The sequence below is a fragment of the Somniosus microcephalus genome, unplaced genomic scaffold (assembly GCF_052327205.1).
Source record: "Somniosus microcephalus isolate GS21.2 unplaced genomic scaffold, FLI_Smic_1.0 unresolved_chr2, whole genome shotgun sequence".
Lineage (NCBI taxonomy): Eukaryota > Metazoa > Chordata > Chondrichthyes > Squaliformes > Somniosidae > Somniosus > Somniosus microcephalus.
Genome location: NW_028225180.1, coordinates 72,801,828 through 72,827,591, shown reverse-complemented (window position 1 = coordinate 72,827,591; position 25,764 = coordinate 72,801,828). Strand labels below are relative to the sequence as shown.

Genomic DNA, 25,764 nt, shown 5'->3' with positions numbered 1-25,764 from the left:
CACTGTTGGAGGGGCAGTACTGAGGGAGCGCTGCACCGTCAGAGGGTCAGTGCTGAGGGAGCGCCGCACCATCGGAGGGGCAGTACTGAGGGAGCGCCGCACTGTCGGAGGGGCAGTACTGAGGAAGCGCCGCACTGTCGGAGGGTCAGTACTGAGGGAGTGCCTCACTGTCGGAAGGTCAGTACTGAGGGAGTGCTGCACTGTCGGAGGGGCAGTACTGAGGGAGCGCTGCACTGTCGGAGGGTCAGTACTGAGGGAGCGCTGCACTGTCGGAGGGTCAGTACTGAGGGAGCGCCGCACTGTCGGAGGGGCAGTGCTGAGGGAGTGCCGCACCATCGGAGGGGCAGTACTGAGGGAGCGCCGCACTGTCGGAGGGGCAGTACTGAGGAAGCGCTGCACTGTCGGAGGGGCAGTACTAAGGGAATGTCGCACTGTCGGAGGGGCAGTACTGAGGGAGCGCCACACTGTCGGAGGGGCAGTACTGAGGGAGTGCCGCACTGTTGGAGGGGCAGTACTGAGGGAGCGCTGCACCATCGGAGGGGCAGTACTGAGGGAGCGCCGCACTGTCGGAGGGGCACTACTGAGAGAGCGCCGCACTGTCGGAGGGGCAGTACTGAGGGAGCGCTGCACTGTCGGAGGGGCAGTGCTGAGGGAGCGCGGCACTGTCGGAGGGGCAGTACTGAGGGAGCGCGGCACTGTCGGAGGGGCAGTACTGAGGGAGTGCCGCACTGTCAGAGGGGCAGTGCTGAGGGAGTGCCGCACTGTCGGAGGTTCAGTACTGAGGGAGCGCTGCACTGTCGGAGGGTCAGTACTGAGGGAGCGCTGCACTGTCGGATGGGCAGTGCTGAGGGAGCGCTGCACTGTCGGAGGGGCAGTGCTGAGGGAGTGCCGCACTGTCGGAGGGTCAGTACTGAGGGAGTGCTGCACTGTCGGAGGGTCAGTACTGAGGGAGCGCTGCACTGTCGGATGGGCAGTGCTGAGGGAGCGCTGCACTGTCGGAGGGTCAGTACTGAGGGAGTGCTGCACTGTCGGAAGGGCAGTACTGAGGGCGCGCCGCACTGTCGGAGGGTCAGTACTGAGGGAGTGCCGCACTGTTGGAGGGGCAGTACTGAGGGAGTGCCGCACTGTTGGAGGGGCAGTACTGAGGGAGCGCTGCACCGTCAGAGGGTCAGTGCTGAGGGAGCGCCGCACCATCGGAGGGGCAGTACTGAGGGAGCGCCGCACTGTCGGAGGGTCAGTACTGAGGGAGTGCCTCACTGTCGGAAGGTCAGTACTGAGGGAGTGCTGCACTGTCGGAGGGGCAGTACTGAGGGAGCGCTGCACTGTCGGAGGGTCAGTACTGAGGGAGCGCTGCACTGTCGGAGGGTCAGTACTGAGGGAGCGCCGCACTGTCGGAGGGGCAGTGCTGAGGGAGTGCCGCACTGTTGGAGGGTCAGTGCTGAGGGAGCGCCGCACCATCGGAGGGGCAGTACTGAGGGAGCGCCGCACTGTCGGAGGGGCAGTACTGAGGAAGCGCTGCACTGTCGGAGGAGCAGTACTAAGGGAATGTCGCACTGTCGGAGGGGCAGTACTGAGGGAGCGCCACACTGTCGGAGGGGCAGTACTGAGGGAGTGCCGCACTGTTGGAGGGGCAGTACTGAGGGAGCGCTGCACCATCGGAGGGGCAGTACTGAGGGAGCGCCGCACTGTCGGAGGGGCACTACTGAGAGAGCGCCGCACTGTCGGAGGGGCAGTACTGAGGGAGCGCTGCACTGTCGGAGGGGCAGTGCTGAGGGAGCGCGGCACTGTCGGAGGGGCAGTACTGAGGGAGCGCGGCACTGTCGGAGGGGCAGTACTGAGGGAGTGCCGCACTGTCAGAGGGGCAGTGCTGAGGGAGTGCCGCACTGTCGGAGGGTCAGTACTGAGGGAGCGCTGCACTGTCGGAGGGTCAGTACTGAGGGAGCGCTGCACTGTCGGATGGGCAGTGCTGAGGGAGCGCTGCACTGTCGGAGGGTCAGTAATGAGGGAGTGCCGCACTGTCAGAGGGGCAGTGCTGAGGGAGTGCCGCACTGTCGGAGGGTCAGTACTGAGGGAGTGCTGCACTGTCGGAGGGGCAGTACTGAGGGAGCGCTGCACTGTCGGACGGTCAGTACTGAGGGAGCGCTGCACTGTCGGAGGGTCAGTACTGAGGGAGCGCCGCACTGTCGGAGGGGCAGTGCTGAGGGAGTGCCGCACTGTTGGAGGGGCAGTACTGAGGGAGAGCTGCACCGTCAGAGGGTCAGTGCTGAGGGAGCGCCGCACCATCGGAGGGGCAGTACTGAGGGAGCGCCGCACTGTCGGAGGGGCAGTACTGAGGAAGCGCTGCACTGTCGGAGGAGCAGTACTAAGGGAATGTCGCACTGTCGGAGGGGCAGTACTGAGGGAGCGCCACACTGTCGGAGGGGCAGTACTGAGGGAGTGCCGCACTGTTGGAGGGGCAGTACTGAGGGAGCGCTGCACCATCGGAGGGGCAGTACTGAGGGAGCGCCGCACTGTCGGAGGGGCACTGCTGAGAGAGCGCCGCACTGTCGGAGGGGCAGTACTGAGGGAGCGCTGCACTGTCGGAGGGGCAGTACTGAGGGAGCGCGGCACTGTCGGAGGGGCAGTACTGAGGGAGCGCGGCACTGTCGGAGGGGCAGTACTGAGGGAGTGCCGCACTGTCAGAGGGGCAGTGCTGAGGGAGTGCCGCACTGTCGGAGGGTCAGTACTGAGGGAGCGCTGCACTGTCGGAGGGTCAGTACTGAGGGAGCGCTGCACTGTCGGATGGGCAGTGCTGAGGGAGCGCTGCACTGTCGGAGGGTCAGTAATGAGGGAGTGCCGCACTGTCGGAAGGGCAGTACTGAGGGCGCGCCGCACTGTCGGAGGGGCAGTACTAAGGGAATGTCGCACTGTCGGAGGGGCAGTACTGAGGGAGCGCCACACTGTCGGAGGGTCAGTACTGAGGGAGTGCCGCACTGTCGGAGGGGCAGTACTGAGGGAGCGCCACACTGTCGGAGGGTCAGTGCTGAGGGAGCGCCGCACTGTCGGAGGGGCAGTACTGAGGGAGCGACGCACTGTCGGAGGGGCAGTACTGAGGGAGCGCTGCACTGTCGGAGGGGCAGTACTAAGGGAATATCGCACTGTCGGAGGGGCAGTACTGAGGGAGCGACGCACTGTCGGAGGGGCAGTACTGAGGGAGCGCTGCACTGTCGGAGGGGCAGTACTAAGGGAATATCGCACTGTCGGAGGGGCAGTACTGAGGGAGCGCCTCACTGTCGGAGGGGCAGTACTGAGGGAGTGCCGAAATGTCGGAGGGGCAGTGCTGAGGGAGTGCCGCACTGTCGGAGGGGCAGTACTGAGGGAGCGCCGCACTGTCGGAGAGGCAGTACTGAGGGAGCGCCGCACTGTCGGAGGGGCAGTACTGCGGAATGCTGCACTGTCGGAGAGGCAGTACTGAGGAATGCCGCACTGTCGGAGAGGCAATACTGAGGGAGCGCCGCACTGTCGGAGGGGCAGTGCTGAGGGAGCGCCGCACTGTCGGAGGTGCAGTGCTGAGGGAGCGCCGCACTGTCGGAGGGGCAGTACTGAGGAATGCTGCACTGTCGGAGAGGCAGTACTGAGGGAGTGCCGCACTGTCGGTGATGCCGTATTTAGATGAGACATTAAACCGAGACCTCATCTGCCCTCTCGGGTGGGCGCAAAAGACTCCATGGCCGCTATTGGAAGAGCATGGGAGTTCGGGGGCACGGTGGCATAGTGGTTAGCACTGTTGCCTCACAGTGCCAGGGACCCGGGTTCAAATCTGGCCTCGGGCGACTGTCTGTGTGGAGTTTGCACATTCTCCCTGTGTTTGCGTGGGTTTCCTCCGGGTGCTCCGGTTTCCTCCCACAGTTCAAAGATGTGCGGGTTAGGTTGATTTGGCTGTGATAAATTGACCCTTAGTGTTAGGGGATTAAATACGTGGGGTTACAGGAATAGGGTGGGATATGTGTCGGTGTCGGCTCGATGGGCCGAAATGGCCTCTATCTGCACTGTGGGGATTCTGTGATTCTCCCCGGGTGTCCTGGGCCAATATTTATCCCTCAACCAACATCACCATGTGGTTGCTGTTTGTGGGCACCTTGCTTTGTGCAAATTGGCTGCCGCGTTTCCCATTAAAAGCAAATTTGACTGAACTTGAAAAGTAATTTATTGGCTGTAAAGCGCTTTGGGACATCCCAGAGATGTGAAAGGCGCTGTAAAAAAATGCAAGTCTTTAAATATCTGCAGCACCTGCTGCAAATTTGCACCAAGGATGGGTTGGGATTGTGCGCCTTTAGTTTCTATCGATGATGTTTGGCTGAAGCAGGGTGTTGTTGGAGTGAGAGTTAATGTAATGGCATTAACCTGCCTTATAGCCGCTACTAAAATGAGCAATATTTGTCTCGCCTCCTATAGTATTCAGGCTTTTAAAATCTCAGTTAAGGTATTTAACAATAAAATAAGGTTCTCCACAAGAGGGTGCTGTTAAACGTGCTCAGTCCCATGATAGATAGAATGATTTCTCCTATAAATGTGCTTATTTAAAAGAAAAACAAGTGCAAGACACCCAAGGATTCAAAGGTAGAACATAAGAACATAAGAAATAGGAGCAGGAGTAGGCCAATCGGCCCCTCGAGCCTGCTCCGCCATTCAATAAGATCATGGCTGATCTGATCCTAACCGCCAATCCACTATCACAGAACCATCTCCTGAATCGAACAGAATTAGACACACGAAATAGGAGCAGGATCAGGCTACACGGCCCCTGGGCCCGCTCCGCTACCCACAGGGCCATGACCAACCCGAACCTAGACTCATGTCCAAATTCCTGCCCGCTCCCCGTAACCCTTAATTCCCTTTACTTCTAGGAAACTGTCTATTTCTGTTTTAAATTTATGTAATGATGTAGCTTCTACAGCTTTTTGGGGCAGCATATTCCATGGACCTACCACCCTCTGAGTGAAGTAGTTCCTCCTCATCTCAGTTTTGAAAGAGCAGCCCCTTATTCTAAGACTATGCCCCCTAGTTCTAGTTTCACCCATCATCGAGAACATCTTCCCTGCATCCACCCGATCCAACCCCTTCACAATCTTATATGTTTCAATAAGATCGCCTCTCATTCTTCTGAACTCCAATGAGTAGAGTCCCAATCTACTCAACCTCTCCTCATATGTCCATCCCCTCATCCCCGGGATTAACCGAGTGAACCTTCTTTGTACTGACTCGAGCAAGTATGTCCTTTCTTAAGTATGGACACCAAAACTGTACGCAGTATTCCAGGTGCGGTCTCACCAATACCTTGTACAACTGAAGCAATATCTCCCTATTTTTATATTCTATCCCCCTAGCAATGAAAGCCAACATTCCATTGGCCTTCTTAATCACTTGCTGCACCTGCATACTAACCTTTTGAGTTTCGTGCACCAGGACCCCCAAATCTCTTTGTACTTCAGTACTTTCCAGTTTCTTGCCATTAAGATAATAACTTGCTCTACGATTTTTCCTGCCAAAGTGCATAACCTCACACTTTCCAGTATTGTATTCCATCTGCCAAATCTCTGCCCACTTACTCAGCCTGTCTATGTCCCCTTGCAGGTTTTTTATGTCCTCCTCACTCACTACTTTCCCTCCCATCTTAGTATCATCTGCAAACTTTGATATGTTACACTCGGTCCCCTCCTCCAAATCGTTAATATAGATTGTAAAGAGTTGGGGACCCAGCACTGACCCCTGTGGAACACCACTAGTTACTGATTGCCAGTCTGAGAATGAACCATTTATCCCAACTCTCTGCCTTCTGTTAGATAGCCAATCCTCTATCCATGCCAGAATATTACCCCCAATCCCGTGATTTTTTATCTTAAGCAATAATCTTTTGTGTGGCACCTTATCAAATGCCTTTTGGAAGTCTAAATACACTACATCCACTGGTTCCCCTTTATCCACCCTATATGTTACTTCCTCAAAGAACTCCAGCAAATTTGTCAAACATGACTTCCCCTTCATAAAACCATGCTGACTTTGTCCTATTAAATTATGATTATCCAAATGTCCTGTTACTGTCTCCTTAATAATGGACTCCAAAATTTTACCTACCACAGATGTTAGGCTAACCGGTCTATAGTTTCCAGCCTTCTGTCTACTGCCCTTTTTAAATAAGGGTGTTACATTAGCAGTTTTCCAGTCTGCCGGGACCTTTGCCGAGTCCAGGGAGTTTTGGAAAATGATTACCAATGCATCCACAATCCCTACCGCCACTTCCCTCAAGACCCTAGGATGTAAGCCATCAGGTCCAGGTGATTTATCCGCCCTGAGTCCCATTATTTTACCGAGTACCACTTCCTTAGTGATTTTGATCGTGTTTAGCTCCTCCCCCCCTTTAGCCCCCTGTTTGTCCAGTGTTGGGATATTCTTAGTGTCTTCTACTGTAAAGACTGATATAAAATATTCATTCAGTGTTTTTGCCATCTCCATATTTCCCACCATTAATTTCCCGGTCTCATCCTCTAAGGGACCAACATTTACTTTAGCCACCCTTTTTCCTTTTATATAACTATAAAAACTCTTACTATCTGTTTTTATATTTTTTGCTAATTTACTTTCATAATCTATCTTCCCTTTCTTAATCAATCTTTTTGTTATTTTTTGCTGTCTTTTAAAGTTTTCCCAATCCTCTATCCTCCCGCTAGATTTGGCTACCTTATATGCCCTTGTTTTTAGTCGAATACTATCCTTAATTTCTTTACTTAGCCACGGATGGCTGTCTTTTCTTTTACACCCTTTTCTTCTCAGTGGAATATATATTTTTTGGAAGTTGTAAAATAACTCCTTAAATGAACACCACTGATCATGTATCGTCTTACCCTTTAATGTATTTTCCCAATCCACTCTACTCAATTCCGCTCTCATACCTTCATAATCTCCTTTATTCAAGCTTAGCACGCTTGTTTGAGATCCAACCTTCTCACCCTCTAATTGAATATGGAATTCAACCATGTTATGGTCACTCATTCCAAGGGGATCCTTTACTAGGACATTTTTAATTAATCCTGTCTCATTACACAGGACCAGATCTAAGGTTGCTTGCCCCCTGGTCGGTTCAGTTACATACTGCTCAAGAAACCCATCCCTAATACACTCAATTAACTCATCCTCAAGGCAGCCCTGCCCAATTTGATTTGTCCAATTAATATGATAGTTAAAATCCCCCATAATTATAGATGTTCCCTTATTACAAGCCTCAACTATTTCCTGATTGATACTCCGTCCAACAGAGTTGCCACTGTTCGGAGGCCTATAGACTACGCCCACTAGTGTTTTTTTCCCTTTATTATTCCTTACCTCCACCCAAACTGTTTCATTATCCTGATCTTTTGACCCAATATCATTTCTCTGTATTACAGTGATTCCTTCCTTTATTAACATAGCCACCCCACCTCCCCTTCCTTCCTGCCTCTCCTTCCTGATCGTTAAATAACCTGGTATGTTTAATTCCCAGGCATTGTCACCCTGCAGCCATGTTTCTGTAATGGCCACAAGACCATACCCATATGTAGTTATTTGTGCCATTAGCTCGTCTATTTTGTTACAAATGCTACGTGCATTCAGATAGAGAACTTTCAAAGATGTTTTGTGACACTTAGTTCCTGCTTTTGCCCTTTTTATTACTTTACCTTTTACTCCATACCTTCTGCCCCTTCCTGACACGCTCTGGTTTTTAATTTCCCCACTGCTACCTAAGTCGATGACCTTCTCTGTTGTCATTTTTATTATTTGCTCTCTAGGAACCTCCCCCCCACTAGTTAGTTTAAAGCCCTCTCTACAGCCCTAGTTATATGATCCGCCAGGACTCTAGTCCCAGCGCTAGCCAAGTGAAGCCCGTCCCAGCGGAACAGCTCCCTCCTGCCCCAGTACTGGTGCTACTGTCCCAGGAAGCAAAACCCATTTCTCCCACACCAGTCTTTGAGCCACGCATTTAACTCTCTAATTTTATTTGTCCTAGACAAATTCGCTTGTGGCTCAGGTAATAATCCAGAGATTATTACCCTTGTGGTTCTGCTTTTTAATTTGACCCCTAGCTGCTCAAACTCCCTCAGCAGAACCTCCTTCCTTGTCCTAGGACCGAGGATGAGGCCAATCGGGAAGTGATGGGTAGGTGACACCGAGCTTGGCTTTTAAAAAGACTGTAGGAAGGCAGCAAGACGCAGGGAGCTGTGAGGAGTCCCACAGATATGAGGCTCTGGGAAGGAATGAGTTCGTGGAGGACGGTGCAGCGTTTAACACAGTGAGTAGGTTTAAAATTGGCGCCACGGGCAGCTCTGGGACTGCCACAGAACCTCCGTTCATTGTGGGGGGGGGGGCGGTGGTGCAGCCCCTAGCGTGCCATGGTTTACTGGGTGCACTTGCACAAGACCCACATTGCTGCGAATAAATAAGGCGGGGGGTGCAGTGCCAGGAATCCTCCCTCCTACCTCACTTCGATCCATACAATAGGCCAACGCAGGCCCAGCTCCACCCCCTGCCCTCGCCCCAGTGACCCCAAAATCTCAGGGCAAATGTCGAGGGAGACGCCCTTTGCGGCTGTGGAAATGTGCGTTAAGCCAGGGGGCAGGGATTGGGCGGATGAGCCGGAATGTAGAATCAGTCCGCCAGTGATTCAGAATGCACGTCTGAAAAGCAAAAGCACTCCTTAGATGAAATCATTTTTTGTAGACCAGAAGGTGAAATCCACAGAAGATGTGTAGAAAACTAAAATGGGAATACAACAGCTCCCAAACGTTGTGAGGTGAGGCGCTAATGTCTCATTATTATACTGTTCTTAAAGTGTTCCCCTTAATGGATCAAGAGACAAACTCAATTTCTTTATTGCACCTTACGTTAACCCGCAAACATCAACACATCAAACAGTGATGGAAGGTGTCGTTGACAGTGCTACCAAGCGGCACTTACCAATAACCTGCTCACTGATGCCCAGTTTGGGTTCCGCCAAGACCACTCGGCCCCCGACCTCATTACAGCCTTGGTCCAAACATGGACAAAGGAGCTGAATTCCAGAGGTGAGGTGAGAGCGACTGCCCTTGACATCAAGGCAGCATTTTACCGGGTCTGGCATCAAGGAGCCCTAGTAAAACTGAAATCAATGGTCAGAGGCTAGGTATTCTGCGACGAGTGTCTCACCTCCCGACTCCCCAAAGCCTTTCCACCATCTACAAGGCACAAGTCAGGAGTGTGATGGAATACTCTCCACTTGCCTGGATGAGTGCAGCTCCAACAGCATTCAAGAAACTCGACACCATCCAGGACAAAGCAGCCCGCTTGATTGGCACCCCATCCACCACCTTAAACATTCACTCCCTCCACCACCGGCGCACCGTGGCTGCAGTGTGTACCATCTACAAGATGCACTGCAGCAACTCGCCAAGGCTTCTTCAGCAGCACCTCCCAAACCTGCGACCTCGTCCACCTAGAAGGACAAGGGCAGCAGGCGCATTGGGAACACCACCACCTCCAAGTTCCCCTCCAAGTCACACACCATCCTGACTTGGAAATATATCGGCCGTTCCTTCATCGTCGCTGGGTCAAAATCCTGGAACTCCCTCCCTAACAGCACTGTGGGAGCACCTTCACCACACGGACTGCAGCGGTTCAAGAAGGCAGCTCACCACCACCTTCTCAAGGGCAACTAGGGATGGGAAATAAATGCTGGGCCTCGCAAGCGATGCCCAGATCCCATAAACAAATAAAAAAAGGTCTGTTTTTATTTGAGAGCAAGGGAAACCATGACACCATAGAGGTTTATAGTACAGAAGGAGGCCATTTGGCCCACCATGTCTGTGCTGGCTTGTTGCGAGAGCATTCCAAAACTAATTCCACTGCCCTCCTCTCCCTGCATAGCCCTCTGCTTCAAATATTTATCCAAATTTTCCTTAAAAGATGCAACGGTCGCTGCCTGAGGTCCCATTAGGTGCCCACCCAAAACGGCAGTAATGACAGGGTGACCTCATATATTTCCCCTGAGTAACACCAGTTGCTGGGAAGTGTATAATGGTTTTGCAAAGTTAATAGGGATGACCAATCAGTTGAGGTACAATGAGTGGCAGTTTGACATCAGTAGGTTATACATTGCATCAAGTAATGATTTTATATGAGGAGGCCTGCCCCTTTAAGTTGCTGCTGGTGTCAGACATTTCCCAATCCTGCCCCCTCCCCTGGTAGTAAGATCCCAAGCGCAGGCAGGAATCCTGCCTGAAGCCCACTGAACCTAGTTTAAACTAGGCTGGTCCTGGGAAATTCACCAAGGGGGCGGGTGCAGCGACGGGTGGACAGGTTGGGGGTAGCCTCGGTCCCTGCGCACACCTAGCACTAGCGGCCTGGGTACAGGTGGGAAGGTCCCAGCTTTGATCCCTCCTGCTTTGTTAGCTGGTCTCAGCTGCAGCAGCCATTTGAAGAGCTTCCGGTTCCTACTCCTGATCACTATCCAGTGCCTCGGCTATGAGTCCCATGGTCGAATAGCCCCTTCCACGTCCCCTCCAGCTTTCACTGACTAAGCTCACACATAAACAGTGTTATAAATCTCATCATTCATCAAGAAACTACTTGTGAAATAACGCTGGATGGCCAGCTGGTGGCGCCGTCGAAGGAGTATAAATACTCGGGCGTGGGCCCCAGCCTGCCAGGGACATTTTGTAAGACAAGGAACTAGTGAAGTACAACTAGACTTCTATGTTCTGAAACAAGTTGATTAAAGCCTTGCTTTATGCTCAAACCAAGTGTGTAGTGAGTTTTATTACGTCAGACAGTCTGGGTGTACTGCTGGGGCCCTGCCAGCACCGTTGGACCTGTAGCTCACCAGTGGTATCACTCGCTCTCCTTTGTGTCAAAAGGTCGTGGGTTCAAGTCTCACTCCAGAGACTTGAGCACATAACCCAGACCAACACTCCCACCGCAATACTGAGGGAGCGCTGCACTGTCGTCTTTCGGATGAGACGTTAAATCGAGGCCCCATCTGCCCTCTCAGGTGAACTATTCCAAAGAAGAGCAGGGGAGTTCTCTCCGGTATCCTGGCCAACATTCCTCCCTCAGTCAACATCAAAAACAGGTTACCTGGCCATTCATTTAATTTGCTCTTTATGGGATCTTTCTGTGTGCAAATTGGGTGCTGCATTTAGATGCATAAACAACAGTGGCTGCACATCAAAAGTAATTCATTGGCAGTGAAGCACTTTGGGATGTCCTGAAGACATGAAAGGCGCTATATAAATGCAAGCCCTTTCAAATCGTTAAAGTAAATTTTTGGCTTTTTAAAATTAACATTACATTATCCCTTTAACAATCACAAGCAATACTCTCCACTTGCCTGGATGAGTGCAGCTCATGCAACACTCAAGAAGCTCAACACCATCCAGGACAAAGCAGCCCGCTTGATTGGCACCCCCTCTACCAGCTTAAACATTCACTCCCTCCACCACCGGCGCACCGTGGCTGCAGTGTGTACCATCTACAAGATGCACTGCAGCAACTCGCCAAGGCTTCTTCGACAGCACCTCCCAAACCCGCGACCTCTACCACCTAGAAGGACAAGGGCAGCAGGCGCGTGGGAACACCACCACCTCCAAGTTCCCCTCCAAGTCACACACCGTCCTAACGTGGCAATATATCGGCCGTTCCTTCATCGTCGCTGGGTCAAAATCCTGGAACTCCCTCCCTAACAGCACTGTGGGAGCACCTTCACCACACGGACTGCAGCAGTTCAAGAAGACTAAAGTTTATTTCTAGAGGTATAGAATTGAAAAGTAGGGAAGTTATGCTAAACCTGTATTGAACCTTGGTTAGACCACACTTAAGAGTATTGCGTACAGTTCTGGTCGCCATATTATAAAAAGGATATAGAGGCACTGGAAAGAGTGCAGAGAAGATTTAAGAACATAATAAATAGGAGTAGGCCATTTGGCCCTTCGAGCCTGCTGCGCCATTCAATGAGATCATGGCTGATCTTCTGCCTCAACTCCATTCACCGGCCCTATCGCCATATCCCTTGATGCCCTTACTAGTCAGAAATCTATCGACTTCTGTTTTGAATATACCCAATGACTGAGCCTCCACAGCCCTCTGGGGTAGAGAATTCCAAAGATTCACCACCCTTTGAGTGAAGAAATTTCTTCTCATCTCAGTCGTGAATGGCCTACCCTTTATCCTGAGGCTGTGGATATTTACAAGGATGATACCAGAAATGCGAGGGTATACATATCAGGAAAGGATGAACAGGCTGGGTCTCTTTTCTCTTGAAAAATAAGGCTGAGGGGTGACCTAATAGAGGTCTTTGAAATGATGAAAGGTTTGGATAGAAGGTTTAGAGAGAATGTTTCCACTTGTGGGGAAGAGCAAAACTAGGGGCCATCAATAGTCACCAAGAAATCCAATAGGGAATTGAGAAGAAACTTCTTTACCCAGAGAGTGATGAGAATGTGGAACTCGCTACCACAGGGAGTGGTTGAAGCGAACAGTATAGATGCATTTAAGGGGAGGCTGGACAAGCATATGAGGGAGAAGGGAATCGAGGGTTATGCTAATTTAGACAAGGAAAGACAGGAGGAGGCTCGAGTGGAGCATAAACGCCAGCATGGACTGGTTGGGCCGAATGGCCTGTTTCTGTGCCGTATATCCTATGTAAGACGGCTCACCACCACCTTCTCAAGGGCCAATTAGGGATGGGCAATAAATGCTGGCTTTGCCAGCGACGCCCACATCCCCGGAATGAACAATAAAAAAGACGTTTGTGGCAATCACATTAAAATAAAATACAGCCTGACCCACTCACAGGTTACTGAGAGATAGACCCAAGCATCGCATCAGCCAGCACCTGACTGAACATCACAGCGCCAGATAGCATATATTTAAGGTAGAAAAATAATTGGATGTCAAGAATTGGAATGCGCACTGGAGTGGTGAGGGAGCTGCTTGTGATTGCTTTCCTGTCATGAAAAGATACCTGAGTGCCAATAATTTGAGGAGATCTAAATGCAAGGCTGTTATAAAGATGTAATATCCGAGATTATTGAGACACGTTTACTCCGGCACAGCACACACGATGGATGTGTGGATAACAATTGTCTGAGGAGGAATCTAAACAAATTCAGCTAAAGGCAACTCCATTTTCAAATGCACAACCAAGGAGAGCATCATTCAGTCATTTATTAACTTTTTATTCAAAGTTAATGGGGACGGAAAGTTTTCAAACTCAGGCTGCGATTTCAGGATGGCCCCCTGAGCTGATCAGTGACCTGACCCTGAGAGAACCTGCCACCAGATGGGTATCCTGGGGTTAGAGCTGGTGAGCTAAAGAGGTCAACACAGGCGCAATGGGGCTGAGTGGCTTCATTCTGTGCCACAGTTCATATCATCCTGTCCTGCTAGCCCCCAGAGAACAGTTGCAATTTATTGGGAAGCAAGGAGTTAATACTTTTGAAAATTATTCATCAATATTTTTTAACTGCAACAGTAACTACATTTCAAAAGTTCTTTCTTTAACTCTACTGGTTGGCCTCCCTTGACATTGCTGTTTGTGGGAGCTTGCTGTGCGCAAATTGGCTGTCTCATTTCCTACATTACAACAGTGACCACACTTCAAAAATACTTCATTGGCTGTAACGTCCTGAGGTTGTGAAAGGCGCTAAAGAAATACAAGTCTGTCTTTTCTTTCAGGGTCAAAAAAATATTTTGCTGTGTTCTAGCCCATTTGCCTGTTCAGGTGGACTTACAAAATCCCATGGCATTATTTGAGGGAATTCTCCTGGTGTCCTGTCTCAACCAACACCTAAAATCTGATTACCTGGTCATTTATTTAATTTGCTCTTTATGGGATCTTGCTGTGCGCAAATGGGGTGCTGCATTTACATGGCATAATAACAGTGGCTGAGATTCAAAAGTACTTTGCTGGCTGTAAAGCATCTTGCGACTTCCTGAGGTTGTGAAAGGAGCAGTAGAGATGCAAGGTCTTCCTTTAACTCATTGTTCTTTGATGTACTGTTTTCCTGACTGACCTGTTTGGACACCATTCACACTTTTGATTGCTGTGATTATCTCTCTGCCGAGGTGTGATAAAAGGCAGTTGGTAAGATTACCTGTAAACATCTGACATGATTCTCTGACTATATAAGCTGTGTCTTTATGCATCTCTCCACTTCACCTGACGAAGGAGCAGCGCTCCGAAAGCCTGTGATTTCAAATAAAGCTGTTGGACTATAACCTGGTGTTGTGTGACTTCTTACATTTAACTGCACTGATTGACCTGCCTGGTCATTTATTTAATTTGCTCTTTATGGGATCTTGCTGTGCCGAAATTGTATGCGGTGTTTGCCTGCATAATAACAGTGACTACACGTCAAAAGTACTTCATTAATCGTGAAGCGCTTTGGTGACATTCTGAGGTTGTGAAAGGCGCTATAGAAATGCAAGTTCTTTTTTTATTCTTTCATGGCCCAAAAAGAAATGGTTTGCAATTCTTTGCTGTGTTCTACCTCATCTGCCTGCTCAGGTGAACTTAAAAGTTTCCACGGCACTATTTGAAGGAGAGCAGGGAATTCTCCCAATGTCCTGGCCAACGTACCTACCCTCAACCAATATTACCAAAAACAGATTGACGGCACCATACAGTGACACCACATATCCCGGCCCGAATGGAGATGATTGGTTAATTACCCCGTCAATCGCGCCTGGAGACCGCACTGCTGTGAGTGACTGGGATTGATTTTACGCACATAATTTGTATGTAATGATCCTCCACTCATTGCATTGTGCTGGAGAAATCACCCTGCTTTTATTGGCAAAAGTTGCTGTAGTTTTGGTCATGAGTTCTGTTTGCTGCAGTTTGTAGAGACTCTTTTTAAATAGACTCTGTAGACTGTTTGATATGGTGAGCTGTTTTAACAGACTCTGTTTGCTGAGTAAATTGACTCTGTTTGCTGTAAAATAGACTCTGTTTGCTGTAAAATAGACTGTTTGCTGTGAGTCCTGCCATAAGTCCCGCCCCGCCTCCAATACATTGGCTGAAGCAGTGGTGTCAATGTATTTATTCTGCTGCTGAAGTGGAGCTGTGTTAAGTGGCCTGCCCCTTTGAGGCAACTAGGTTTAATTGATGTAAATAAGGCATGCCCTGGGTCAATTAAAGGGTAATTGCTTCTCTCTAGATTGATAGCCGCCTGTAAATCCCTTCCCCCCCTTTCAGGTCAGAAAAGCCAGCAAGATTTGATTGGCTTTCTTTATCTTTTTTAATGTATGTTTTAAAGAAAGACTTGCATTTCTATTGCGTCTTTCACGACCTCAGGATGTCCCAAAGCACTTCACAGCCAATGAAGTACTTTTGAGGTGTAGTCACTTTTGTAATGCAGGGAAACACGGTAGTCAATTTGTGCACAGCAAGATCTCACAAACTGCAATGAGATAATAACCAGATCATCTGTTTTAGTGATGTTGGTTGAGGGATAAATATTGGCCCCAGGACACCAGGGAGAATTCCCCTGCTCTTCTTCCAATAGTGGCCGTGGGATCTTTTACATCCACCCGAGATGGCAGACGGGGGCCTCGGTTTAATGTCTCATCCGAAAGACTCCCTCAGTACCGCATTGGAGTGTCAGCCTGGATTATGTGGGACTTTGCATCTGAATCCTATCGCAGCAGATACGACTGCCTTTGGGAAAGGAGGGGGCAGAAAACCTGGTAAAAAAAACCTCACTGTCTAGAGACAGTTTAACCATCCTTTGCCCTTTGTTCCCAGGCAGTCCTACCTGACACACTAGGTTTGATTTGTTATAAGCAGTCAGATGCAGGATTAAAGTTGGTGTGTGGAAAGAGATACAGACAAAAGGATTTCCCGCTTCACTGCTTTCAGCTGTCAGACCTAATAGCTGGTGTCGGACTCCCAATCACCACCAGGGCACTGAGGCAGGGAGCTGACACTCGCTTCAGTGTACTCCTGTCAGCACCTCCGCCACACCTCTGCAGTTTACACCCGTGTTACTGAACACCCGCTCCCTCTGCGATCGCATTCGGTTACAGAGAAGGAAACCCTCCCCCAGAACAAGCAGGTGCTTAAAAAAACCCGACATTTCAGACATCCGCCAAGTCCACCGATACTTTTAAACGGAAAGGCAAAGTGTACATCTTTTGGCAAGATTATTTCCTCCAGTTGGGGAGTCAGTGACGAGGGATCATCAATTTAAAATTATCACTAAGAGTGAGGAGAGAGGTTTGGAGAATGTTCTTTAAACAGAGTGTTGTTGGAGCAAGTAATGTTTGCCACAGGGAATGGTTGAGACAGAGACCATTGCATCTTTTAAGGGAAATTGGATAAGTATTTGAAACAGTGAAAGGTACAGGGTTATGGGGAGAGAGTGAGGCAGTGGGATTAGTTTGGGATTGATACAGGGCTATGGGGAGAGAGCGGGGCAGTGGGATTAGTTTGGGACTAATACAGGGCTATGGGGAGAGTGGGGCAGTGGGATTAGTTTGGGATTGATACAGGGCTATGGGGAGAGAGCGGGGCAGTGGGATTAGTTTGGGATTGATACAGGGCTATGGGGAGAGAGCGGGGCAGTGGGATTAGTTTGGGACTAATACAGGGCTATGGGGAGAGCGGGGCAGTGGGATTAGTTTGGGATTGATACAGGGCTATGGGGAGAGAGCGGGGCAGTGGGATTAGTTTGGGATTGATACAGGGCTATGGGGAGAGAGCGGGGCAGTGGGATTAGTTTGTGATTGATACAGGGCTATGGGGAGAGAGCGGGGCAGTGGGATTAGTTTGTGATTGATACAGGGCTATGGGGAGAGAGCGGGGCAGTGGGGATTAGTTTGGGATTGATACAGGGCTATGGGGAGAGAGCGGGGCAGTGGGATTAGTTTGGGATTGATACAGGGCTATGGGGAGAGAGCGGGGCAGTGGGATTAGTTTGGGATTGATACAGGGCTATGGGGAGAGAGCGGGGCAGTGGGATTAGTTTGGGATTGATACAGGGCTATGGGGAGAGAGCGGGGCAGTGGGATTAGTTTGGGATTGATACAGGGCTATGGGGAGAGAGCGGGGCAGTGGGATTAGTTTGGGATTGATACAGGGCTATGGGGAGAGAGCGGGGCAGTGGGATTAGTTTGGGATTGATACAGGGCTATGGGGAGAAAGCGGGGCAGTGGGATTAGTTTGTGATTGATACAGGGCTATGGGGAGAAAGCGGGGCAGTGGGATTAGTTTGGGATTGATACAGGACTATGGGGAGAGAGCGGGGCAGTGGGATTAGTTTGTGATTGATACAGGGCTATGAGGAGAGAGCAGGGCAGTGGGATTAGTTTGGGATTGATACAGGGCTATGGGGAGAGAGCGGGGCAGTGGGATTAGTTTGGGATTGATACCGGGCTATGGGGAGAGAGCAGGGCAGTGGGATTAGTTTGGGATTGATACAGGGCTATGAGGAGAGAGCAGGGCAGTGGGATTAGTTTGTGATTGATACAGGACTATGGGGGAAGAGAGCGGGGCAGTGGGATTAGTTTGGGATTGATACAGAGCTATGGGGAGAGCGGGGCAGTGGATTAGGAATAGGAATAGCCATATATCTAAGTTTGCTGACTAAGCTAAGGTAGGTGGCACAGTCAGTAGTGTAGATGGGAACATAAATTGCAACAGTACATTAATAGATTAAGTGAATGGACAGAGCTGTAGCAGATGGAGTTCAACGTGGGCAAGTATGAAGTCATCCACTGTGCACCGATAAAGATAGATCAGAGTATTTTCCAAATGGTGAGAAGCTCGGAACTGTGGAGCCCCTTTTAATTTTTTCCTCAAATCTTTATCCCCTTCCATTTCAAATACCGTTATGGATTCTGCTTCCCCCACTGTTTCTGGTTCAGGCTATCCATGCCTGAACAACCATTTATGTAACAAAAAGCTCTAACCTTTCTCTTTTTAGTGGTGATCTTAAATTTACACCCTCCTTGTGCACTGACTCACGGACCAGTATTTCCTGATTTCCTTTATCAAAACCCCTCCGAATATTGAACCCCTTTATCTTAACATTCGCTGTGACAATTAAACCAGTTTCACAGAATCTTACAACACAGATGGAGGCCATTCGGGCCATCATTCCTGTGCCGGCTCTTTGAAAGTCCTATCCAATTCTTCCCACTCCCCCCTGCTCTTTCCCTGTTGCCCTACAAATCTTTCCCCCTTCTAGTATTTATTCAATTCCCTTTTGAAAGTTATTATTGAATCTGCTTCCACCGCCCTTTCAGGCAGCACGTTCCAGATCACAACAATTGGCGTTAAAAAAAAATCTCATCTCCCCTCTGGTCTTTCGCTAATGGTCTTAAATCTGTGCCCTCTGGTTATCGACCCTCCTGCCAGTGGAAACCATCTCTCCTTAATTACTGAGATCATTTGGAAAAACAGTTTTCTTGGCAATTCTGCCCTGAGACATTTCCAGTCGAACACTGAGATCTCCATGTATATTGGTGACTGATCTCTAACTGTACCGAACACCTTGGGACACTCACCAAAGTAACACAGGTCCTAATGCTGGGGCACATAAAACATTCCACGCACTAACTTCAAAGGAGAAACATGCCCTGACAATTGGAAGATTGATGTGATGCTGTTTGGAGGTTTGAGGCTTGAGTGGGAGCTGAATGGGCCCTCCCTCTGATAGGTCGGGGAACTGAGGGGTGGGGTGCGCTCTGTTCCTGAGCTACTTAATCCGAGAGCTCACCTCACCCACAACAGACTGAGACAGAGCCGAGAGAGAGAAAGAAAGAAAGAGAAAGAGAAAGAGAGAGAGAGAGAGAGAGAGAGAGAGAGTAAGAAACAGAAATAGAGAGCAAAAACAGATAGAAGGAGGAATAAACAGGGAGGAAAAAACAAATCAAGGGAGCCGGGACCAGAGCAAGAAAGAAAGGAATCAGAGAGGAAGAAACCGAGAGAGACAGGAGGAAGGTGCAGAGGTGAGTGCACTCTGCATTTCTCAATGTGAGTCGCGGGTTTATTCTCGGTGTGTGTCGGGCGTTTATTCTCGGTGTGTGTCGGGCGTTTATTCTCGGTCTGTGTCGGTCGTTTATTCTCGGTGTGTGTCGGGCGTTTATTCTCGGTGTGTGTCGGGGGTTTATTCTCAGTGTGTCGGGGGTTTATTCTCGGTGTGTGTCCGGGGTTTATTCTCGGTGTGTGTCCGGGGTTTATTCTCGGTGTGTGTCGGGCGTTTATTCTCAGTGTGTCGGGGGTTTATTCTCAGTGTGTCGGGGGTTTATTCTCGGTGTGTGTCCGGGGTTTATTCTCGGTGTGTGTCGGGCGTTTATTCTCGGTGTGTGTCGGGCGTTTATTCTCGGTGTGTGTCGGGCGTTTATTCTCGGTGTGTGTCGGGGGTTTATTCTCGGTGTGTGTCAGGGGTTTATTCTCAGTGTGTGTCGGGGGTTTATTCTCGGTGTGTGTCGGGGGTTTATTCTCGGTGTGTCGGGGGTTTATTCTCGGTGTGTGTCGGGGGTTTATTCTCGGTGTGTGTCGGGCGTTTATTCTCGGTGTGTGTCGGGGGTTTATTCTCAGTGTGTCGGGGGTTTATTCTCAGTGTGTGTCGGGGGTTTATTCTCGGTGTGTCGGGGGTTTATTCTCGGTGTGTGTCGGGGGTTTATTCTCGGTGTGTGTCGGGGGTTTATTCTCAGTGTGTCAGGGGTTTATTCTCGGTGTGTGTCGGGGGTTTATTCTCAGTGTGTGTCGGGGGTTTATTCTCGGTGTGTGTCGGGGGTTTATTCTCGGTGTGTGTCGGGGGTTTATTCTCGGTGTGTGTCGGGGGTTTATTCTCAGTGTGTCGGGGGTTTATTCTCGGTGTGTCGGGGGTTTATTCTCGGTGTGTGTCGGGGGTTTATTCTCGGTGTGTCGGGGGTTTATTCTCGGTGTGTGTCGGGGGTTTATTCTCGGTGTGTGTCGGGGGTTTATTCTCGGTGTGTGTCGGGGGTTTATTCTCGGTGTGTGTCGGGGGTTTATTCTCAGTGTGTCGGGCGTTTATTCTCGGTGTGTGTCGGGGGTTTATTCTCGGTGTGTCAGGGTTTATACTCAGTGTGTGTCGGGGGTTTATTCTCGGTGTGTCAGGGTTTATACTCAGTGTGTGTCGGGGGTTTATTCTCAGTGTGTCAGGGTTTATACTCAGTGTGTGTCGGGGGTTTATTCTCGGTGTGTCGGGGGTTTATTCTCGGTGTGTGTCGGGGGTTTATTCTCGGTGTGTCAGGGTTTATACTCAGTGTGTGTCGGGGGTTTATTCTCGGTGTGTCGGGCGTTTATTCTCGGTGTGTGTCGGGGGTTTATTCTCGGTGTGTCAGGGTTTATACTCAGTGTGTGTCGGGGGTTTATTCTCGGTGTGTCAGGGTTTATACTCAGTGTGTGTCGGGGGTTTATTCTCGGTGTGTCGGGGGTTTATTCTCAGTGTGTGTCGGGGGTTTATTCTCGGTGTGTGTCGGGGGTTTATTCTCGGTGTGTCGGGCGTTTATTCTCGGTGTGTGTCGGGCGTTTATTCTCGGTGTGTGTCGGGGGTTTATTCTCGGTGTGTGTCAGGGGTTTATTCTCGGTGTGTGTCGGGGGTTTATTCTCGGTGTGTGTCGGGGGTTTATTCTCGGTGTGTGTCGGGCGTTTATTCTCGGTGTGTGTCGGGGGTTTATTCTCGGTGTGTCAGGGTTTATACTCAGTGTGTGTCGGGGGTTTATTCTCAGTGTGTCAGGGTTTATACTCAGTGTGTGTCGGGGGTTTATTCTCGGTGTGTCGGGGGTTTATACTCAGTGTGTGTCGGGGGTTTATTCTCGGTGTGTCAGGGTTTATACTCAGTGTGTGTCGGGGGTTTATTCTCGGTGTGTCAGGGTTTATACTCAGTGTGTGTCGGGGGTTTATTCTCAGTGTGTCAGGGTTTATACTCAGTGTGTGTCCGGGGTTTATTCTCAGTGTGTGTCGGGGGTTTATTCTCGGTGTGTGTCGGGGGTTTATTCTCGGTGTGTGTCGGGGGTTTATTCTCAGTGTGTGTCGGGGGTTTATTCTCGGTGTGTGTCGGGGGTTTATTCTCGGTGTGTCGGGGGTTTATTCTCAGTGTGTCGGGCGTTTATTCTCAGTGTGTCGGGGGTTTATTCTCGGTGTGTGTCGGGGGTTTATTCTCGGTGTGTGTCGGGGGTTTATTCTCGGGGTGTGTCGGGGGTTTATTCTCGGGGTGTGTCGGGGGTTTATTCTCGGTGTGTGTCGGGGGTTTATTCTCGGTGTGTGTCGGGGGTTTATTCTCGGTGTGTGTCGGGGGTTTATTCTCGGTGTGTCGGGGGTTTATTCTCGGTGTGTGTCGGGGGTTTATTCTCGGTGTGTGTCGGGGGTTTATTCTCGGTGTGTCGGGGGTTTATTCTCGGTGTGTGTCGGGGGTTTATTCTCGGTGTGTCGGGGGTTTATTCTCGGTGTGTGTCGGGGGTTTATTCTCGGTGTGTGTCAGGGTTTATTCTCGGTGTGTGTCGGGGGTTTATTCTCGGTGTGTGTCGGGGGTTTATTCTCGGTGTGTGTCAGGGTTTATACTCAGTGTGTCGGGGTGTGCACTGTTGTGAATTGCACTGATATTTCCCCTTGTTCCTCACTCAGTAACCACCAAAATGCCTTCCCCCTGGGAGTTGACCGTCTCCGGACTGATCTTGATGCTGGTTTCTGCAGGATTGTGCCCGGACCCAGCGGCACCAGGCTGTCACCTCTACCGTAAGTAAGGTCAGAGACAGTCGACCGACAGAGACAGAGGAATTAGGAGCAGGATTTCGCCATTTGGCCCCTCAAGCCTGCTCCGCCAGCCAATAAGATCATGGTTGATCTTCGACCTCATCTCCATTTTTTCTGCACTATCCCCATATCCCTTGATTCCCTTAATATCCCAAAATCTATCGATCTCAGCCTTGAATATACTCAACGACTGAGCCTCCACAGCCCTCTGGGGTAGAGAATTCCAAAGATTCACCACCCTCTGAGTGAAGAAATTCCTCCTCATCTCAGTCCTAAATGGCCGACCCCTTATCCTGAGACTGTGACCCCTGGTTCTAGACTCTCCAGCCAGGGGGAAACATCCTCCCTGCATCTACCCTGTCAAGCCCTGTAAGAATTTTGTATGTTTCAATGAGATCACCTCTCATTCTTCTAAACTCGAGAGAATATAGGCCTAGTCTACTCAATCTCTCCTCATAGGACAGCCCTCTCTACCCCAGAGGGCTGTGGAGGCTCAGTCGTTGAGTATATTAAAGACTGAGATCGAGAGATTTTTTTGTACTCGTGGGGAATCAAGGGATATGGGGATCGGGCGGGAAAGTGGAGTTGAGGTCGATGATCAGCCATGATCTTATTGAATGGTGGAGCAGGCTCGAGGGGCCGAATGGCCGACTCCTGCTCCTACTTCTTGTGTTCTTGGAGTGGTACAGAGAGAGCGAGAGAGACAGAGAGCGCCAGAGAACGAGCGAACTGGTGCTGGAAGGAGAGGCTGAGTCGAGAGAGAATGGGCAAAGTGGGAGGACAGAAGCGGCGTTGAACATTCGACGGGTTGTGCTGTAACTGAAGTGAAAGCTTTTCACCATTGGCTCAGTGCCTTCCAATCTTGAGGGGCTTCACCCAGGGCAAGGAGTAGGTACAGATATAGACAGGCCACCTCCCCCAACCCCAGGACGGGGCGGGAAGGGGTATCATTGACAAGCAGAGTAAAGGGCAACAAAGATTTGAAAGAGGGTCTGTTTCAGGGCGTCCCCCCCAGTAGAATTTGAAAAGTACCCACCTGGACCACAAAGATGGCCGCGATCCCGTGCAATCAGCCCGCCGCTCAAGCAGATCGATCAGGCTGATCGATCACAGGCAGGAACCCGCAGGAAAAAAGGGAACAAGAAAGTTAAGTTTTTTTCCCACTTACCTCGGCCGCCTGGCCTTTAATCATCGCGCCCCCCGCCCCCCTGCCAAAGTGGCCGCCCGCCCGACGCTCGCCTCCTGCAGCTGTCGGTGTTTCCGCCCGGCGCTACTGCAGGGGGCGCTGGTCAATTTCGGGTCCGGGGCGCGACCGGGGCAACGCGCTCGGCGATGATGTCACGATCTCCGGGCGAAGGAGGTCGGGGCACAACGCCGTAAAAATCCGGCCAATATGGCAGGAGTCGATGTCAGTGCCGCACCCGGTCGCAAAGCCATTAGCGACCCCCGGAAGCGCAAAGGCATCCAATTTCACCCCGCCTTGGTGTCTGGTCCATTAAATTCTGAAATGTTGGTGAGGAGAGTGTTGGGGGGAGCTTGTTGTGCGGAGGGAAGGGGGGAGAGAAAAGTCAGGACACCAAATTCACTGCCCTGTTGGCCCCCCACCCCTCCACTCCTGTAGCTCCATGGCGTCCTGGGGGTTATTTTGGCTGACTCTCCCATCTCTTCTTTGCAGCTTTTAACGTGACCATCAAGAGTGACCGTCGGGGAACATGCCACGGGACCCAGCTGATCCACGCCTGTGTGGGTCACTGCGAGTCCAGTGCCTTCCCCTCCAAGTACTCAGTGCTGCTGGCCAGCGGCTTCAAGCACAACATCACCTCTGTGTCGCAGTGCTGCACCGTTAGTAAGCTGCAGAAGGTGATCATCTAAGAACTGAAACCTCTCAAAATCATCCCCACCGCTCGCTGTCCCTCCCTCTGTCTCTGCCTCTCTCTCTCTTCCCCTCGCTCTCTCTCCTCCCTTCCCCTCGCTCTCTTTCTCCCCCTCGCTCTCTCTCTCTCTCTCCCCCTCGCTCTCTCTCTCTCCCCCTCTCTTTCTCTCCCCTTCGCTCTCTCTCTCTCCCCCTCTCTCTCTCTCTCTCCCCTCGCTCTCGCTCCCCTCGCTCTCTCTCTCTCCCCCCTCGCTCTCTCTCTCTCCCCCCTTGCTCTCTCTCTCCCCCCCTCGCTCTCGCTCCTCCCATCCGCTCGCTCTCTTTCTCCCCCTCGCTCTCTCTCTCCCCTCGCTCTCTCTCTCCCCTCGCTCTCTCTCTCCCCCCTCGCTCTCTCTCTCCCCCCTCGCTCTCTCTCTCTCTCCCTCGCTCTCTCTCTCTCTCCCTCGCGCTCTCTCTCTCTCCCTCGCGCTCTCTCTCTCCCTCGCTCTCTCTCTCCCCCTCGCTCTCTCTCTCCCCCCTCGCTCTCTCTCTCCCCCCTCGCTCTCTCTCTCCCCCCTCGCTCTCTCTCCCCCCTCGCTCTCTCTCTCCCCTCGCTCTCTCTCTCTCCCCTCGCGCTCTCTCTCTCTCCTCCCTCGCTCTCTCTCCCCCTCGCTCTCTCTCCCTCCTCGCTCTCTCTCCCCCCTCGCTCTCTCTCTCTCCCCCCCTCGCTCTCTCTCCCCCCGGCTCTCTCTCTCTCCCCCCTCGCTCTCTCTCTCTCTCTCTCTCCCCCCTCGCTCTCTCTCTCCCCCTCTCGCTCTCTCTCTCTCTCTCTCCCCCCTTGCTCCCTCTCTCTCCCCCCTCGCTCTCTCTCTCTTCCCCCCTCGCTCTCTCTCTCTCTCCCCCCTCACTCATTCTCTCTCCCCTTCGCTCGCTCTCTCTCCCCTTCGCACACTCTCTCCCCTTCGCACACTCTCTCCCCTTCGCACACTCTCTCCCCTCGCTCTCTCTCTCTCCCCTCGCTCTCTCTCTCTCCCCTCGCTCTCTCTCTCTCCCCTCGCTCTCTCTCTCTCCCCTCGCTCTCTCTCCCCCTCGCTCGCTCTCTCTCCCCTTCGCACACTCTCTCCCCTTCGCACACTCTCTCCCCTTCGCACACTCTCTCCCCTCGCGCTCTCTCTCTCTCCCCTCGCGCTCTCTCTCTCTCCCCTCGCTCTCTCTCTCTCCCCTCGCTCTCTCTCTCCCCCTCGCTCGCTCTCTCTCCCCTTCGCACACTCTCTCCCCTCACTCTCTCTCTCTCCCCTCGCTCTCTCTCTCTCCCCTCGCTCTCTCTCTCTCCCCTCGCTCTCTCTCTCTCCCCTCGCTCTCTCTCTCTCCCCTCGCTCTCTCTCTCTCCCCTCGCGCTCTCTCCCTCTCCCCTCGCTCTCTCTCTCTCCCCTCGCTCTCTCTCTCTCTCCCCTCGCTCTCTCTCTCTCCCCTCGCTCTCTCTCTCTCCCCTCGCTCTCTCTCTCTCCCTCGCTCTCTCTCTCTTCCCTCGCACTCTCTCTCTTCCCTCGCACTCTCTCTCTCCCCTCGCTCTCTCTCTCTCCCCTCGCTCTCTCTCTCTCCCCTCGCTCTCTCTCCCCCTCGCTCGCTCTCTCTCCCCTTCGCACACTCTCTCCCCTTCGCACACTCTCTCCCCTCGCGCTCTCTCTCTCTCCCCTCGCGCTCTCTCTCTCCCCTCGCTCTCTCTCTCTCCCCTCGCTCTCTCTCTCCCCCTCGCTCTCTCTCTCCCCCTCGCACGCTCTCTCCCCTCGCTCTCTCTCTCTCCCCTCGCTCTCTCTCTCTCCCCTCGCTCTCTCTCTCTCCCCTCGCTCTCTCTCTCTCCCCTCGCTCTCTCTCTCTCCCCTCGCTCTCTCTCTCTCCCCTCGCGCTCTCTCTCTCTCCCCTCGCTCTCTCTCTCTCCCCTCGCTCTCTCTCTCTCCCCTCGCTCTCTCTCTCTCCCCTCGCTCTCTCTCTCTCCCCTCGCTCTCTCTCTCTCCCCTCGCTCTCTCTCTCTCCCCTCGCTCTCTCTCTCTTCCCTCGCACTCTCTCTCTCCCCTCGCTCTCTCTCTCCCCCTCGCGCTCTCACCCCCCCTTCCCCTCTCACCACCCCTCGCTCTCTCACGCC

The 25,764-nt window shown here is 51.7% G+C and overlaps 1 protein-coding gene across 1 annotated transcript in view; it reads left to right on the top strand.

The window, feature by feature from the left end:
* The first annotated feature begins 18,846 nt into the window (after positions 1 to 18,846).
* gpha2 (glycoprotein hormone subunit alpha 2) overlaps positions 18,847 to 25,764 on the top strand; it is an 18,369-nt gene continuing 11,451 nt past the window's right edge. The window contains exons 1-3 of the mRNA XM_085976071.1: positions 18,847 to 18,996; positions 21,641 to 21,751; positions 23,445 to 23,629. Of these exons, the coding sequence (XP_085832197.1) occupies positions 21,652 to 21,751; positions 23,445 to 23,629 (285 nt within the window). The 5' untranslated portion in view covers positions 18,847 to 18,996; positions 21,641 to 21,651. The remainder of the gene's footprint in view (positions 18,997 to 21,640; positions 21,752 to 23,444; positions 23,630 to 25,764) is intronic.